Here is a 15,525-nt window from a genome sequence, read left to right as displayed (position 1 = left end):
CGTCCCGTCTCGTCCCATTCTGTTTCGTCCTGTCCCATCTACATACCAAATGATACCTTAAGGTATGGTTTGGGTATGGTCTCCTAGTCTAGTCTAGGATGGAGAAAAACAAGGAAAGTTCTTAATAGAAAGTTTAATACCCAAATACAAAATCAAAGTATGAACTTCAAGAACAAAGATATGAACACCAAGAACAAAACCATAAATACAATTTCAAGATTTGCACTTTTTTTGTGGTTTTTCAAACCAAAAACAAAAGTGACAAGGCCTTGGCTTTCTAGCTTAAAAGTGTGTGTGTGCGTGTGTGACTCAAAAAGAAACACAAGAACAAGCCAACCCCCCCTCACAAAAACAGTGCCCTCCCCAATGGTACAAAAGCCCCAAATTTTTGTTCAAAAACTCACTCTTCATTCATGTATCGAAAACACTTTTTGCATACATAACCTTTTCAACTCTTGAAACACATTTTTCAACACTTGAAAAACAAAAGATAAACATATCTAGAATGAAGAAATAATATGTCAAACATAAAATCAAAACACATATGCATAAAATCTAAAAGGAGACATCAAATATAAACCTTTGGCTCTGATACCACTTGAAGGGAAATTTTGAGATTTCTATGGGAGTTCTAGTGACCAGCACGCATATACAATTTCAAATTTATATACATAAGCAATGGAAGCATATTATCACATATTATCAAAGCTATAGTTATGCAAATCCCTTTCAAGAAGGATAGATTCATATATGATGCATCAAACAAAATATTGAAGAACAAAGTGAAGGTTACCTCTTGATCTAGACTTTAGACCAATGATAGACCACCTCCAAGCTCTTTGTTCTTTGAACTCCTTGAGTCTAGCCTCCCTCCTTGCTTCCTTCACCTTAAAGATTTAGGGCTCCTTAGTTCTCCTTAAGCCTCCAAGTATAAAAGACCTCTAAAGATCCACACCCACTAGTGTAGTGAGATAGATGTTGGAATAACCAAAAGAAGAAGAGATGATTAGCTATTTTCTCCTCTTGGTGGCTGGCTATGTGTGTGTAGAGTGAGAGAGAGAGAGACTTATTTTTCTCTTGTTGAAAAGAACACACAAAAGCCCTAATGAAACTTTGTTCAGTAAACTCCATTTACAAAGGTAAAAGAAGTAAGTCAACTAATTGACTCTTTCTCTCTCATCTTTCCTCATCCTTGGCCGACCACTTAGTGTTGGTTTGGACTTTGGGTTTTTATCATTTCAAGTCATCCTATGCTTGAATAAAAATCCCAATGGGTTTGGGTCCAATGGGCCCGAATGAACCCGAACTTTTCTTTAAGCCCGAAACGATCTTTCATTGCTTCTATGATTTCTTTAGACTTTCTAATTAATCATAGCACCTAATTAATCCAATTAATTAATTCCATCATCCTTTAGTTGTCTCACCACAAGAGTGTATCGGTGTACAATCGTTTTAGGTTCTAATTAGTGAGGCAGTGAAGTGATTGATACCAATCCAAATGAATAATATTTATCCAATCACTTAGTGAATTAAAACTTACTTTTAATTTTCCTTCTTCTTTGATGACTACTTTTTCAATCATCAAGAAGGACCCATAATTCATGAGTGACATCTAACCATATATCATGGCTACCCAAGCTAACATAGAATTTGGTCGGAGAACCTATTCAATTGGAATTACAATGTAATTCGATCCTTCTCTAAATCAATACTCTCAATCACATTACTAGGGTATGGATACTTTATGTTAAAACCCTAATGTGATTAAACTATATCATTGGTTTAATTGAGTCGTATAGGAATGCCTTCCATCATTACACTCGATACTTTGGCCGAAGATTCCCGAATCATAACTTAGAGTATTCTTCCTCTTGTACTGAAGATTAGAGATTCCTTGTTGAGCATTCACATGTCTACATGATTAGGCAACCTAACCCCAACAATGTCGTGGACACTCTCGAATGGAATGCCTTTTGACACCATTAAAGATCAAGGACCTAACCACTGGACAATTATAATGTCTCAGGTCAAATGACTACTTACATTATTCCAACCAGTAGAGTTACTTGCTTGACATGTGAGTAGACCTTCATGCAAGTACTCTTGTTTGATTGTGTTCAGTGGACTCATTCCCTTAACGAGCACCTACATATTTGTCTTAGTGTCCCTACACAAATGGCTTGAGACTTTCCATCCTTCCAATTGAAGCAGACATAGTACGTATTAGTCTATTCGGATTGTCAGCATCCCTCTAACAATCCTATGACTATAAACTTTTTGGACATTATAGTTATGTGAAGAAGGTCTCTGTAGTCTAACATATTTAGATTACTTCTTCCATCGATCCATTGTCCATGGACTCACTAATTTTGGATGTATATCGTTCATTGAGATAGTCCTAATAAGTGACTTTGCCCTTTTTTTGATGTATTAGACTTAACCATACATTAAGACATTGTCCTAAAAGGTTTCTTCCAAAGATTGACTGTCAGGGCACATCTAGGTGTGGAAATAAGACAATAAGACAATAAGGTGGGTCTATAAGCATTCCTTAATATACCTACTTCCTACACCTTAAATATACACTTTTTTAAAATGAGTATAATGAAATTGTTATTTAAATTAATTATACATAATCTATTATATAATTTCGGTTCAATTGTTGCAGTATACCATTGGAATTTTTTTAGAAGCAAGTACGATATTCATCGATTAAGAGAAAAGATGTAGAAAAGGAAGATAGAGTGCATAAGTGGGCTTCGCTAAAAACCTTGCTGAAGATTTCAATCCAGTCAAAAATAAAACGAGCATCCCGTACAAACAACTTTGGAAAGTTAACTATCCTCCACAAAGATACATCATTAAACAATATAACTCAAGTAGAGCTATCCTCAACTAGAACATCATTGATAAGACCTTTCCTTGGAAACCCCGTCGTCATATGAGAAATTGTCATAATACTTCTTACTTTTTTATACAAAAATATATTTACATTAAGAGAGTGGAGAAATAAATTGGTTGCAAACTCGTTATTCTTGAAATTCAAACTTAAAATCTCTCACCTACAAATGTAAATACTACTTAATTGGAGTGGTAAGTGAGAAATTATGTCATAGAAAATTAGTTAACTTTATTGTCACATAAACATAAAAGAGTACATCGTCCCCCAAATTTCTCAATTTGAATTAATCTCCTGCTCAAGAACCAACACCAAGTAACAAGAAACAAGTGTCCTATATAAATTTATAAATACACTAACCCTATGTTCGGATGAAGTAAATAAATTTGAAATTTGGACAAAAATCAAAATTTACAAATTGACATACACCAATTCCTTATGTTTGGATAATAAACTTGGAATTTTGACAAAAAGTCATAACTTATAAATTGATATGCATTAACTCTCTTGTTTGGATTCATAAACATAGAAATTAGAATTTCTGTGTGGAAAAAAACTTGAAATTTGGGACCTCAAATTCCCAACCATGTAAATAGGTGTCATTTCCAATTTCTTATATTTGGATGAGGGAAATAAACTTAGAATTTTGACAAAAGTTTGAATTTATAAATTAACATGCTCAAATTCTCTTGTTTGGATTCATAAACATAAAAATTTAGAATTTCCGTGTAGATAAAAACTTGGAATTTGGGAGCTCCAATAATAGGTGTCATTTTCAAATTTATATGAGTAAGAGTTTACAAAATTACAAATTCTATTGTTCCTTTACGTTACCCAAACAAGAAAATTCACAAATTTTAGAAAATAAAATTCCATCATTTTCAATTTTCGTGGTTTTAAAATTCCTTAGTAATCTTAAAAATTTTCTCGTCCAAGCAAAGTGTATTTGGATTCATAAAGATAAAAATAGAATTTCCATGCGGAACAAAAAACTTGGAATTCAGCGCCTCCAATCTTCTAGTTTAAATTTCATGTAAACAGTTGTCATTTCCAAATTTTTGTGAGTGAGAGTTTAATAGCAAAAGATAAAAATTAACTTAACCATGAGTGGCACCATTGTTAGTTTGTCACTGCCACCATCATCACCACGATGCCGCAACCACCCCCACCTATCTCCATCACTGGTAGCACGTTTGCTAACCACCATCTCTCATTCATATATTAATGATCTAGAAGCACATTAAATTTTTCGTATTTGAATTTTCTTCTTATGCTGGGTTAGCCAAATAAAACTAATTCTGACTATACTTGATCACTTGGCCGTGGATTTGGGAGGTTTCTTTAGCTCATGTTTCACATATTGATAAAAGTAGATTTCGTTTCATTTACCGACAGCCATGTTATTCCACGTTAGCTGAGCTATAGTATAGTTCAGATATTTTTGTGAACACTCAACAAAGCGTGAGCCCACTCACTATTCTCATATTGTCGCTCCCTTCTGTTATTTCTCTTTTAATAAACTCCTGCTTGAGCTCCACGGCCAACTCTAATTCTTTCCAAGAAAATCTTGATTTATGTATTTTAGAATTCTTTAGTAATCTTAAATTATTACAAACTCATCACATAACCTAAAGCTGTATAGAAATGAGATTCAACTTGCCCATCATGCAACCTTCAGTTGTATAGGATTTCTCACCTTCGAAACCAGAGTCGGTGAAAAAATAAACCACATGCCTGTTGCACGAATAAAAAGTAAAAACACTAAATTAACAGTGAAAAATAAAATCCCTTCTTAAAAAAAAACTGACTAAAACGGTTAAAATGGAAAGTTCAAATTAAGTTCTTAGCTTAATAAATTAATATATTTGTTTAAAATATAAATTGTCACATATGAGTAGAAACTTAGTGCTCTATTTACTAAGATATTAAACCACATTGTTGTTGATCATAATAAATGTAAATTATGTGATCGCTTGACCCAAAATCCAAAATTTCTACGTTTTAGTCTACTTTGAAATTTATTTATAGATAAAAAGATCAAATTTCTTTTTTTTTTATTTGACAATATTTGAGTTGAATGTCATCCAGTTATAATTGATAAAGACATGACTTGGAAATCAATGGAAATTTCGTCTAAAAGAATCAATGGAAATTCTTTCATTATGAAAAGTGTTTTTGTTAACTGACGTGTAGTAGGGCCTCTGGGTCATTAATGGATTTAATAAATGTTTAAAATATCAATATCGGTCAAAATATATATATGTAAATTTGTAAAAATATAGATAGATATATTGAATATCGATAAAAGCTCACGTATCAGACTAATGAATTCAACTTTTACCTTCTTTTTTTTAGGCCAATGGGGAATCTTCATTAGGGACAAAGCCGAGGAGAGAAAACAACCATCCGGAAATGGAAAATACCAAAGAAACAAAACAGAGCAGCATACAAAAATTAGAAAAACGTGGGAAAATGGGTCTCGCCCAGAAGCCAAGACGGGGGAGAAAAAGCAGAGCACAACACGAAAGCGGGGCTATGGTCCAATCTGCTATCCTCACCCATCTCAAGTACACATAGTTTAAGAGGGGCAGGGGAGACCATCTTTGGGAATAGAGAGGATGGGGGCGTTATGATCCAAACATCTGAACGCATCCCTCTTTTACAATGCCAAGCAACCCAATCGGTTGCAAAATTCGCTTGACGAGGAATCCACCACCAGCTAATCCAATGAAAGCGATGAGTGAGATTCCGAATTTCGATTAATAGGGGAAAGATGGTCCAATGTCCCTTCTTGAAGTCACCCTTGATGCCTCTAATGAGCTCCTGCGAATCCGATTCACAGGCCACATCTTGGAAATTGTTACCGATCGCTGAACGGACAGCAAGCAGAGCTGCCTTAGCTTCAGTTTGGAGAGCAAAAGAAGACAAACAAGGTTTGGATGCGCCCGCAATAATAGAGCCGCTGGAGGTACGAAAAACAACTTCCAAAAGTCACCACACATCTGGTGGGAACTCTGACAATTGCCCCTACAGTGATCAAGTATTAAGCATTCTTGTCTCGCTTTGTCAGCGCCCTCCTACAACTATTAAGAGAAGTACATAATTTTTGCTCAAATATCTGTAAAGACATTCTTGTCTAGCTTTGTTGAAACGCTTAGTATTCTTTAATGTAGCAACATCTAGCTCACATGGATAACGATGGCACATAATACTTGTGTGGAATTCGATGCTAGTTATGGTTGAATTGTTGTGTGGCTAAGTCTAATCCTTCCCCTTAGCGTAAAATATCTACCCCGCTTAGAGTAGAACCTTCGTATGAAAAAAATGTAGCAATAACTGTAAACATCAACTCTTATTTTTACATATTAAACTGATGACATGGTGGATGATGAAGGAGCTTTGACATATTTCAGGCATGGCGATTATAGAACGAAGGAAGCCCATTGGAAGTGATTGATAAAGGTATAGGAGATTCGCCTTCTCTATCGTACGTCTTACATTACATTCTCATTGGTAATATCATTGTTAACCCAACAATAATAACCAAATGGCTACTACCCTTTGTAGTTGGGAACTAATGGTGCATTGGATTAGCCTAATTAATCTGGTTTCTTTATCGAAAGGGAATAATATGAAGCAGGTTCATCTTCAGATAATCAAACATTTTGTACCAACAAATTATCCATTACTCGTTTGGAGGCTCGATAAGGATCGTTTTATTTGTTGTAAATTAGTTCATACAGTACTAGAATTCTGGGCAAAGCACACTGTTTTTGTAAATTGTGGCCTTTGGCATTTATACACAACTAGCATATACTGCTTATTTAGCTATTGATCTCAGACTACAATGCAAAATACCCTTTTGTCAACAAAGCAGCAGAGGTATGTGAAAATATAAATTTATGTAATAGCTACTAGGTTCCATAAATCTTTCCTGTTCTTCTTAGATTCCTGTCTCTGGTCGATCCTTGTTGAAAGATCATCAATAATTTAATGCCGTGGAGGAGGGAAGCTTGATCATCTTCTTTCTTGTGGACAATGAAATGCACTAGCTAGAAATCAAGTTTTCCACAATCATAACGTGAAAGTTTAACAAGCTGATTGAAAATGAACCTGTAAAATATGGTTTCCCTCAAGAACTTCATAACCCCACCAGACCCCGGCTGCTGTATCCATCCTGATAAATATGATCCTGCAATCAACAGCGCGACACGCCACCTTCTTTCTTCCACGTATTTCCCAATCGCGCTAACCATCTCTTTCGGCACGATTTGTCCATTTTGTACAAAGGATGTCCCTATGTATCTGCCCAAGACCACTGCATCTTCCAATGCCAAGCAACCTCCTTGTCCTAAATCAGGTGTCATGGGATGCATGGCATCACCAGCCACCGTGATGTTTTGCTTGCCTAGGTTCCCGAATACTACATGCCACGGGTACCTGAACATTAGTGGAGCCCATGACAATGTTGAAAGATCTGAGTGCCGTACAACGTCTAGGTAAATAGGAGGAAGATCCTTGGCATAATTCTCAATCACTTCTCGTTTTATAACTTCCGGCTCATTGGCAAGATCCGCCCCTACAATAACGATAGAAACAAGTGTGGTGTTTTGTTAGGTGTTCAGTTTGTTGTCTGTCACGAATTAAAACGAAGGGAATGGTTTATTTTGAACCTTTAGCCAGATATGTGACAAAGAACCAATAGATCTCTTTGTCATTGAGGGGAACAAAACCAGCCCTTCTGTTAAGTCCTACATATTGCTGCACGTTATTGTCCAATCCGTGGCCTTGAGGAAACACAGCCAAGCCACGAACTCCTGATCGACCTGCATACACTGGTTCGGCAAGTCCTAACGAGCGGCCAACCACTGAGTGAATCCCATCACAGCCTATCAGAACCTGTAGCGGATGATCATCCAATTAAAACAAAATATAATGGAAAGAAAAAGATAACTTAAAGTACTGCATTCCTGTTGAATTATAAGTCTCTAGCTGATTGAGTATTAGCAATAAGTTGAGATTAAATGTGTATTCACTTGTGCTAAGAATGCCAAGTGTGAAGTTCCTATGTGTAAAAGGCCATGAGTGCCATTGGTTATTTGGTCTTTCTTTATTATGTCATTACATGTTAGATGAGCGGTTGTGATCTAAGTACTGTGAGAGAAAGGATCCAATTGTTTCTAACTATAATTTTCCCTCCACACAGTTTTTTTTGTGTAAGTGTGTGAGTGCATATCAGAAGTAGAGTGAGAATTCCAATCGCTCCTCTGTGACTTGCAGAGAGAGAGAAGCTGCCATTTTTCCAATCTTCTTTTCACTGTGTATTTTTCACTCCTCCTTCTTTGAATTCATTCAACTAGACAAAAATATCACCGTTTTTAACAATTCCACGAGTGACTCTCTCATTGTACTACTTATAAACAGTGTATTTTGGTTACTATACCTTTGCTTTGATTATTGTCCCATCTCCCAAGTGAATAACTGAAATGGACGAGCCTTCATGTTCTTGGGCCTCGATAGCAGTAAGTTTGGAAGCGAAACGGATGGAATTTGGTGGTAACTCATCTGCCAAAGCCTTGAGTAAAGCTTTTCGGTGTACTGATCTTGGTCCAACTAGGTCATTTCTAAATTTCATGTAAAAGATTGACAACATTCAGGTCCTAAATTCCTAAAGCAGTACATGCCAGCTGTAAAACTGAACAAATAAACAATACTATGGTTCGCTTACCCATTGGATGCGGCTAAAGAAACTTCTTGGATTTCTCCGGTATCAATGTTAGTTATATATCCCCTGTCAGACAACCATTCCCAACGCATAAATAAGTTGAATTATGAGTTTAAACATGGTTCATGTGGTTAAGATTGACTTTGTTAGAAATTCCTGACAGTAATTGTAGTAGTCTCATTGACTTTCAGGTTGTAATTATAACAGCGATCAGCTTCATGCGTGTCTACATATGTATTAGTCTTCCTGACTTTGCATCCAAACATTAGTTTTCTATGTTTCTTTTCAGACAGAGATATTTTAAACTAGTCTAATACATGAAGGAGATTCGAGCACTCACTTTTTTATTGTAGCATAAAGAGAAGTGAGGTGGTGGGAAACACCCAAGGCGTCAAGGGCACACCAAGCGTTGGGAAAGAGGGTTAAAGCTGCACCGGTGACTCTGAGGCTGTCTGATTTCTCCAACACCAACGCTTTAAGTCCAGCTTTCTTGAGCGCCACGGCAGTCGCCAGCCCTGCTATTCCTGCCCCTACTATCACCACATCCTCCACTCTTGCCATCATCGATCTTTTCTCTCTCTCCTCTTCTCTCTCTCTCTCTCTCTCGGAAGAATGTATGAACTTGTTGGTAAAAATGCCAAAAGCCAATATGATGCTTTATATTAGACCCAATGAGAAGCAGCCGCCAAGTAAGAGAACGAAATTGTTGAAAAGTAATGGACATTTGTATTTACATAATATGAAGATATCCATGGAAGATTGAAAATTCTTCATACCAAAAGCGAATTTGGTGTTTGTCACTTGGAATTGTATATTTCCGATTCTAGGTTGGAATCACAAACTCAACTTTCCACCAACCGAAACCATTTGAACTTTTTTAGGTCAATGAAACCATTTAAACTTAAAAAGAATGAATAGTAGGGAAATGTGAGGATGGAATTATGACTCATTGGATTTATTTATATATAGAAATTACAACACCAAAAAAACCTAGTGCAAATACAATAGAGAATACAATAATTATATGAAAAGAATCCTAATCACTGTATTTTTTTGGACATGAAAATATTTTTTATTTTGTTATAAACCTATTTAACTAAAAATTATACAGTAGAGAGAGAGGTGCGGCAAGCAAGATAGAGAATTTGGTGGATTCTGAGATGTGTATTATCTCATACCATTATGCCTCTCTTTTATAGTAGTATAAAGGTAAATTTCTTATCTAATAAGTATTACAACTTAAACAGGATACTGTCTAAAAAAATATGATAGAATCCTAAAAAGATTTCGTAGTGCTTATACAATCACATTCCTAACTAAGACTGCAACATATTTTTCATAATAAAAAAATAAATTAATTTCTAACTCATACTTTCCTATCTCTCTCCTCTTACACTCAATTAGAACTTATAAAAAGGACTTTTGTAGAAATTCATGCATTACAAAAAAAAGTAATGCTAGATAAATTAAATATGTAGACTAAATACGTAAACTAAATTAAGTGTCACAAAAAATTTGTTTGGTGAAGCCAGAAGGAGTTTTTTCCTTTTTATTTTGGTAAACACGCCAGGATCCGTTCGTTTTTGAATAGATGACTGACTGGCCGGCAGTAGGGCCCCTTGACCATGAATTAACTTTTATGTTGATAACGACCATTCACAATCATATAACGTGTATGTGTTTGTTGAAAAGTCTCTACTCCTAAATGTAGTAATGTTTTGCCAACATAAATAACGAAGACTATATAATATTTGTATTAAATTTGAGACTGTTTAATTGTGTGGCCAAGTCTAAGTCCTTTTTTATTTGTATATGTAGTGCCTTTTGCAAGAATGAATTGTAGAATGTGAATATTATGTGATGAAATACATGAAAAAAATCATTGATGATCTTAATTGCTCAATTATTACCAAGGTTGGTACTACTATTACAAAAAGTACTTAAGCGGGTGTATTCGCTACTATCTTATTAGTATGAACTGAAGCACATTCCATTTATTTGCTGTTTCCTGTCTTTTGTATTTGTTTGCTATTTTCAGTCCATACATCCCTCATCTTCTCTTCACACTGAGAACCATTCAATTTGTTTGTTGTTTTATGTCATTTGTATTTGTTTTCTTGTATAAATCCATTATTAATTGTTGGATTCATAGGTTTGATTAGAGGTCATAGTAAACTTTCATACTTTTAAAATCACTCCGTTGACGCCCTTACTGCTAACTGCTGAGTAAAATTGATTATTCATTGATTATCTTGTTTCTCTGTTTTTTTAAATGATCATATAGCTCATGTTTTTATTTTATTGATTTGTGCATGCGGATGAGTCATTTACTTGGAGATGAACTTTGATTTCAAAGCTAATGACCCTAGATCTTAGTTAAGTTTTCCAGTAAATATATGTAATTGGTCTAACACAGTTTGCCTGATTGACACGTTTTTTTTAATTCAATAACGCTTGGTAGGTGTCTTTAAGTTATGCATGACACTGTGCGTATGTCATGTTTAGTATATTGTGACACTCATCCCTCTATTTATAACACTTATTCGGCGTCTTAAATGATAATAGATGACACAAATTCTTATTTCAATGTCGGTTACATGACGCTCATTCCTTTGTTTATGATACATATTCTACGTCTCAAATTGAAATAGATGACATGTTATTTTAATTTAATGACACTTGTCAGGTTCTTTTAGAAGCTATATATGACATTGTGCGTATGTCATATTTAGTATACTGTGACGCTCATTACTCTGTTTATGACACTTATTACGCGTCTTAAATGGTAATAGTTGACACAAGTTCTTAATTCAATAACGCTTGTTAGGCGTTCTTAAAAGTAATACATGACACTCTTCAACGTCATAAAAAATATCTTTAATGACACTTGTTAGTACCATACTTGACCAATCCGGAAACAACTGAGCACCGATCAACATTATACCATCAAGGACCCAGAAGAGTTTCCCTCCAACTAGGAGGCCAATCACAGCGCGACACGTGTCGACATCAGAAGCCAATCATAGCGCGACACATATTAACATCAAAAGCCAATCACAACACGACACGTGTCAATGTCAGAATGAAACTAGAAACTCTCTTCTATAAATAGAGATCATTCTCTCACAATATTTCCTAATATCATTTGTACTAAATCATTTACTAGTACTCACTAAAGGAGAGCTTGAACCTATGTACTTGTGTAAACCCTTCACAATTAATGAGAACTCCTATACTCCGTGGACGTAGCCAATCTGGGTGAACCACGTACATCTTGTGTTTGCTTCCCTGTCCTTATCCATTTACTTACTTGTCCACACTAGTGACCGGAGCAATCTAGCGAAGGTCACAAACTTAACACTTTCTGTTGTATCAAAGTCCTCGTTAATTTTATGCATCAACAACACTCACAGAGATGATGCTAAACCCTTGCGTCATAAAACTTTTAACATGACCAATAAATTGCGTCATGTATTAAAAATTTGTAATAGTGAACAATGGCAGACGAATCGATTGTTCCTTAACTTCCCTCTTTAAACAACATTGGGAGTCTTCATATTTTCTAATATTGCTCCAACATGCATTACTAGTCAATGCCGGTGCCATGTTTCCTTCAACAAAGCATTAAATCCGCAAAGAATTTGTCTTAATATCAAAAGGCTACTCTTCCTTAAACTTGACATAAACCAGTAGGCAAGAGGCTTAAGAACACCGGCGGAGCCACATTAAAGGCTTCCCTGGAGTGTAGCCCAGGTAACTTTCGGTAGAAAATAAAATTTTACATGTAATTTTTCTTGATTTTCGAATGTAGCTCACCATATATTTAGTTCCTGATTCAAATTCTCTCAGTTTAATTATATAATACAGTTTACAAACCATTTTTTTTTTCTCACATCTTTTTTCTCATTGCTTTTTGTACATGTAGAAGTTTGCATTTGTTTGAATAACGAAAGTTCTTGGCTCACCTTGTGAAAATTTTCTTAAACTAGCTAGTACTGTAAAAAATATAGTATCAAGTTTCTTTATTTATAAAGATTTAAATTTTTAAGCTAGCTTACTTGGTGAAAAATTTCTAGCTCCACCATTGCTCAAGAACAAAAGCTCCATGGGTTATCTTTGTTTTTCATTTTCGTTTATGATCACAACTAAATTGCTCTTCCTGTTATTCACAGCTTCCTTCGCAGCTGACTGCACTGCTCCCAACCAAACCAGTCTATCATCGGTAATGGCACGACCTTCGATTTCAAATGATGGAAGCTTTGAGTTGAGCATCTAGTTAACTCAGTTAAGTAAGTTGTCTCTTGTTAGATATATTATCACGTGACTGTGTGCCCAAGGTTTTCTTTGCTTCATATGTGGAAGGTTTCTCTTGTAAAAAAATTTAGTATTCTCGTCTCGTTATTTAATTGATTTATTTTTCTGCTAGGTCGTAGGATTGAAACTATACTTCAATTCCGCGGTCTGAACAAATTTAATTAGTTGAATTTGTTTTTCTCAGTTCATCCGTGTCTTCAAAGATACCAAAGACAAGAGTAACTAACATGTTAGGCGAAGGCGAACTTGGTGTTCGCCACTTGGAATTGTATATTTTACATTTTGGGAATCACCCACTAGGACAAGGATTGTCTGCCCTCTTGTTCCTGTGCCCTTCCATACTATTCATTTTTGTCTTATTATCTCTATAAAAATACAATATAAAATGTTGACATGACTTAACCATGACCACATAAATCAGGAGGGCATGGAAGGGCATGGAAACAAGGAGGGCAGACAATCCTTGTCCCACCCACTGAACCTTCCACCAAAAAGACGTCGTTGAAATTAATTTCTTTTGAAATGTCTATTTTTAACCTTTTTTTTATTATTATTATTATTTTTAAATTTCTTTCTTAACGAAATGTCTCTTTTCATGCATTGACGACACAAGAAGTGCTTGTGTAATGTCGTGTTTAAATAGACAAATTTAAGATGATTGACAGTCTAGAGAACATCCTTTGAATTATCAATACTTTAGATGACAGATATGATAGCTTAGCACTTCAAAAAAGGAATTTCCCTTGCTCTCGTTTTCTTGTGCAGTTAATACACCACATGAGTCTAATGATATTTCTCTTCACTTGTAAGTGAGATGTCTTAGATTCAATTCTTGCTAAAGACGAATTTGAAACACATTATTACTAACTCATTATGAAACTAAGCTCACCTTATTCCTTTAGTGTAAATAATATCGTCTATTAAAAAAAACATATACACACACATACATACATATATATATATAGTTTTATATTCCATGCCTTAGTTTTGTCCGCGTTAAACGAAATACAATTATGTAGTGTTATGAAAATTCTTTTCAAATGTTGGGGCAGTGTTCAACCTTGTACTATTTCTCTAAAAAACACTCTTTATTTTAACTAAATTTGGATTCCAAATCTCTTACAAAATATTGTGTGATATGGTATGACCACGTATGTACTTAACTCAATATTTTCCATGTGTTCAAGTTTTGTACAAGTGAATTTGGCACTGAATTTTCATCCTGAAAAATTAATAGAAAATAACAAAAAGAAAAATACTAAATAAAGTTGATATTTCACTACTATAAAACCAATTGGTAACATGGAGAATAACATTGTTAATGCTTAAAATTGGGAGGTCAACCCTTGATGGGTGTGGGAGGGATGACAATTTAACTCGTCAAACCCCATCCCTGTTGGAGGGAAAGAAGGGTGTGACGGCAAGGAGAGAAAGAATTTGGTGAATTCTAAGGTGTATATTATCTCAACTCATTGTGTTTTTATTTATAGTAGTAGGGAAGGTAAATCTCTTACCCTTAGGTATTACAACAAATTAGGACACTACCTAAAAGATATCATAGAATTACAATAGGATTTACATAATTACATTCCTAATTTGATTAGGACTGCAACACTCCCTCTTGAGTAGGTAAATACTCAAACAAAATGTTGCATAAAGTCTTCAGTGGTGAAGTAAGTTCAGTTGGTGAAGTCGTCGGCATAATGGGCGAATACGAATCTCAAATTAACAGAAGTATACATTGATAGTAAAACTCACAAAACATCATTATGATAAAACCCACTATGGGAGAAAAACTCATAGACAAAGTAGAAATGTGAGAAGTATGCATAATGTCAAAACTAAACGCCTACGGGGAGAAAGTGGAAAACCTTACAAGGATATAACCAGCCCATAGGGATGGCAACGGTTCGGTTTGGGGACGGAAATGCTATATTCATCCCCATAATCATCAGAATTAACCATATCCATAACCGTAAATTAACCATCGGGGATTATCCATAACCATACCCACCGGGTAACGAATTTCTCATCAGTTAACAGTTATATTCATCTTCGTCAATACCAAAAATATATTCATTTAATTGACGCATTATAATATAATAGATACCAATTTCATCAACATAATATTGTTAGGAATGTCGGTACTACAAGATAGAGAGTGCACAAAGTAAAGTAGAAAATGGACACCAAGAAGTTACGTGATTTGGCAATTTATGCCTACGTCCATGGAACAACGATCAATCTTCACTATATGAAAATGATGAGTACAACAAGAGTAGCCTTGCCAAACAAAAGACAAGGCTTGATGGATACAAAAAAGTATAACACACACATCACTCTAAACTTCACTCACACAATGTGTAGTGGAACACTCTCACTCTCACTCTTGGAGTGGAACTCAAGCTTTGGACTTGACATTCTACTAGTTTCTAGTTCTTTCTACAAACTAGAACTCATTTCTAGTTTCTAGTATATTCTACAAACCTCTAGCTTAGATAATTCTAGACTAGCTATCCTACTTTGCATTCTAGAATTTTCTAGCATTCATCCTTCATAATGGGCTGGACCTTTAATGTCCTTCATC

General features: G+C 35.2%; 1 protein-coding gene and 1 long non-coding RNA gene across 2 annotated transcripts; one reads left to right on the top strand and one right to left on the bottom strand.

Moving 5' to 3' along the window:
• Window positions 1-5,420: 5,420 nt before the first annotated feature.
• LOC108174676 (uncharacterized) lies at window positions 5,421-6,754 on the top strand. Its single transcript, XR_001791567.3, has 3 exons — window positions 5,421-5,994; window positions 6,313-6,361; window positions 6,467-6,754. It is a non-coding gene; the product is annotated as an uncharacterized lncRNA (long non-coding RNA).
• LOC103448568 (monooxygenase 2-like) lies at window positions 6,598-9,553 on the bottom strand. The gene is made up of 5 exons (XM_008387829.4): window positions 8,965-9,553; window positions 8,628-8,690; window positions 8,343-8,523; window positions 7,573-7,798; window positions 6,598-7,478 (listed from the first exon to the last, which is right to left on the bottom strand). Exons 1-5 carry the CDS (start codon window positions 9,186-9,188, stop codon window positions 6,952-6,954), a joined length of 1,221 nt encoding a protein of 406 aa, XP_008386051.2. The 5' UTR covers window positions 9,189-9,553; the 3' UTR covers window positions 6,598-6,951.
• Between the last annotated feature and the right edge of the window lie 5,972 nt (window positions 9,554-15,525).

The sequence above is a fragment of the Malus domestica genome, chromosome 11, assembly GCF_042453785.1.
Source record: "Malus domestica chromosome 11, GDT2T_hap1".
Lineage (NCBI taxonomy): Eukaryota > Viridiplantae > Streptophyta > Magnoliopsida > Rosales > Rosaceae > Malus > Malus domestica.
Note: the sequence above shows the minus strand (reverse complement) of the source record. Positions and strands in the feature narration are given on the sequence as shown.

Coding starts and splice junctions, on each gene's coding strand:
- LOC103448568 (XM_008387829.4), bottom strand. CDS start 9,188: ATGATGGCAAGAGTGGAGGATGTGGTGATAGTAGGGGCAGGAATAGCA. Junction 8,524..8,627: donor TCTTTAGCCGCATCCAATGG/GTAAGCGAACCA, acceptor CATGAAATTTAG/AAATGACCTAGTTGGACCAA. Junction 7,799..8,342: donor GGACAATAATCAAAGCAAAG/GTATAGTAACCA, acceptor CATCCGCTACAG/GTTCTGATAGGCTGTGATGG.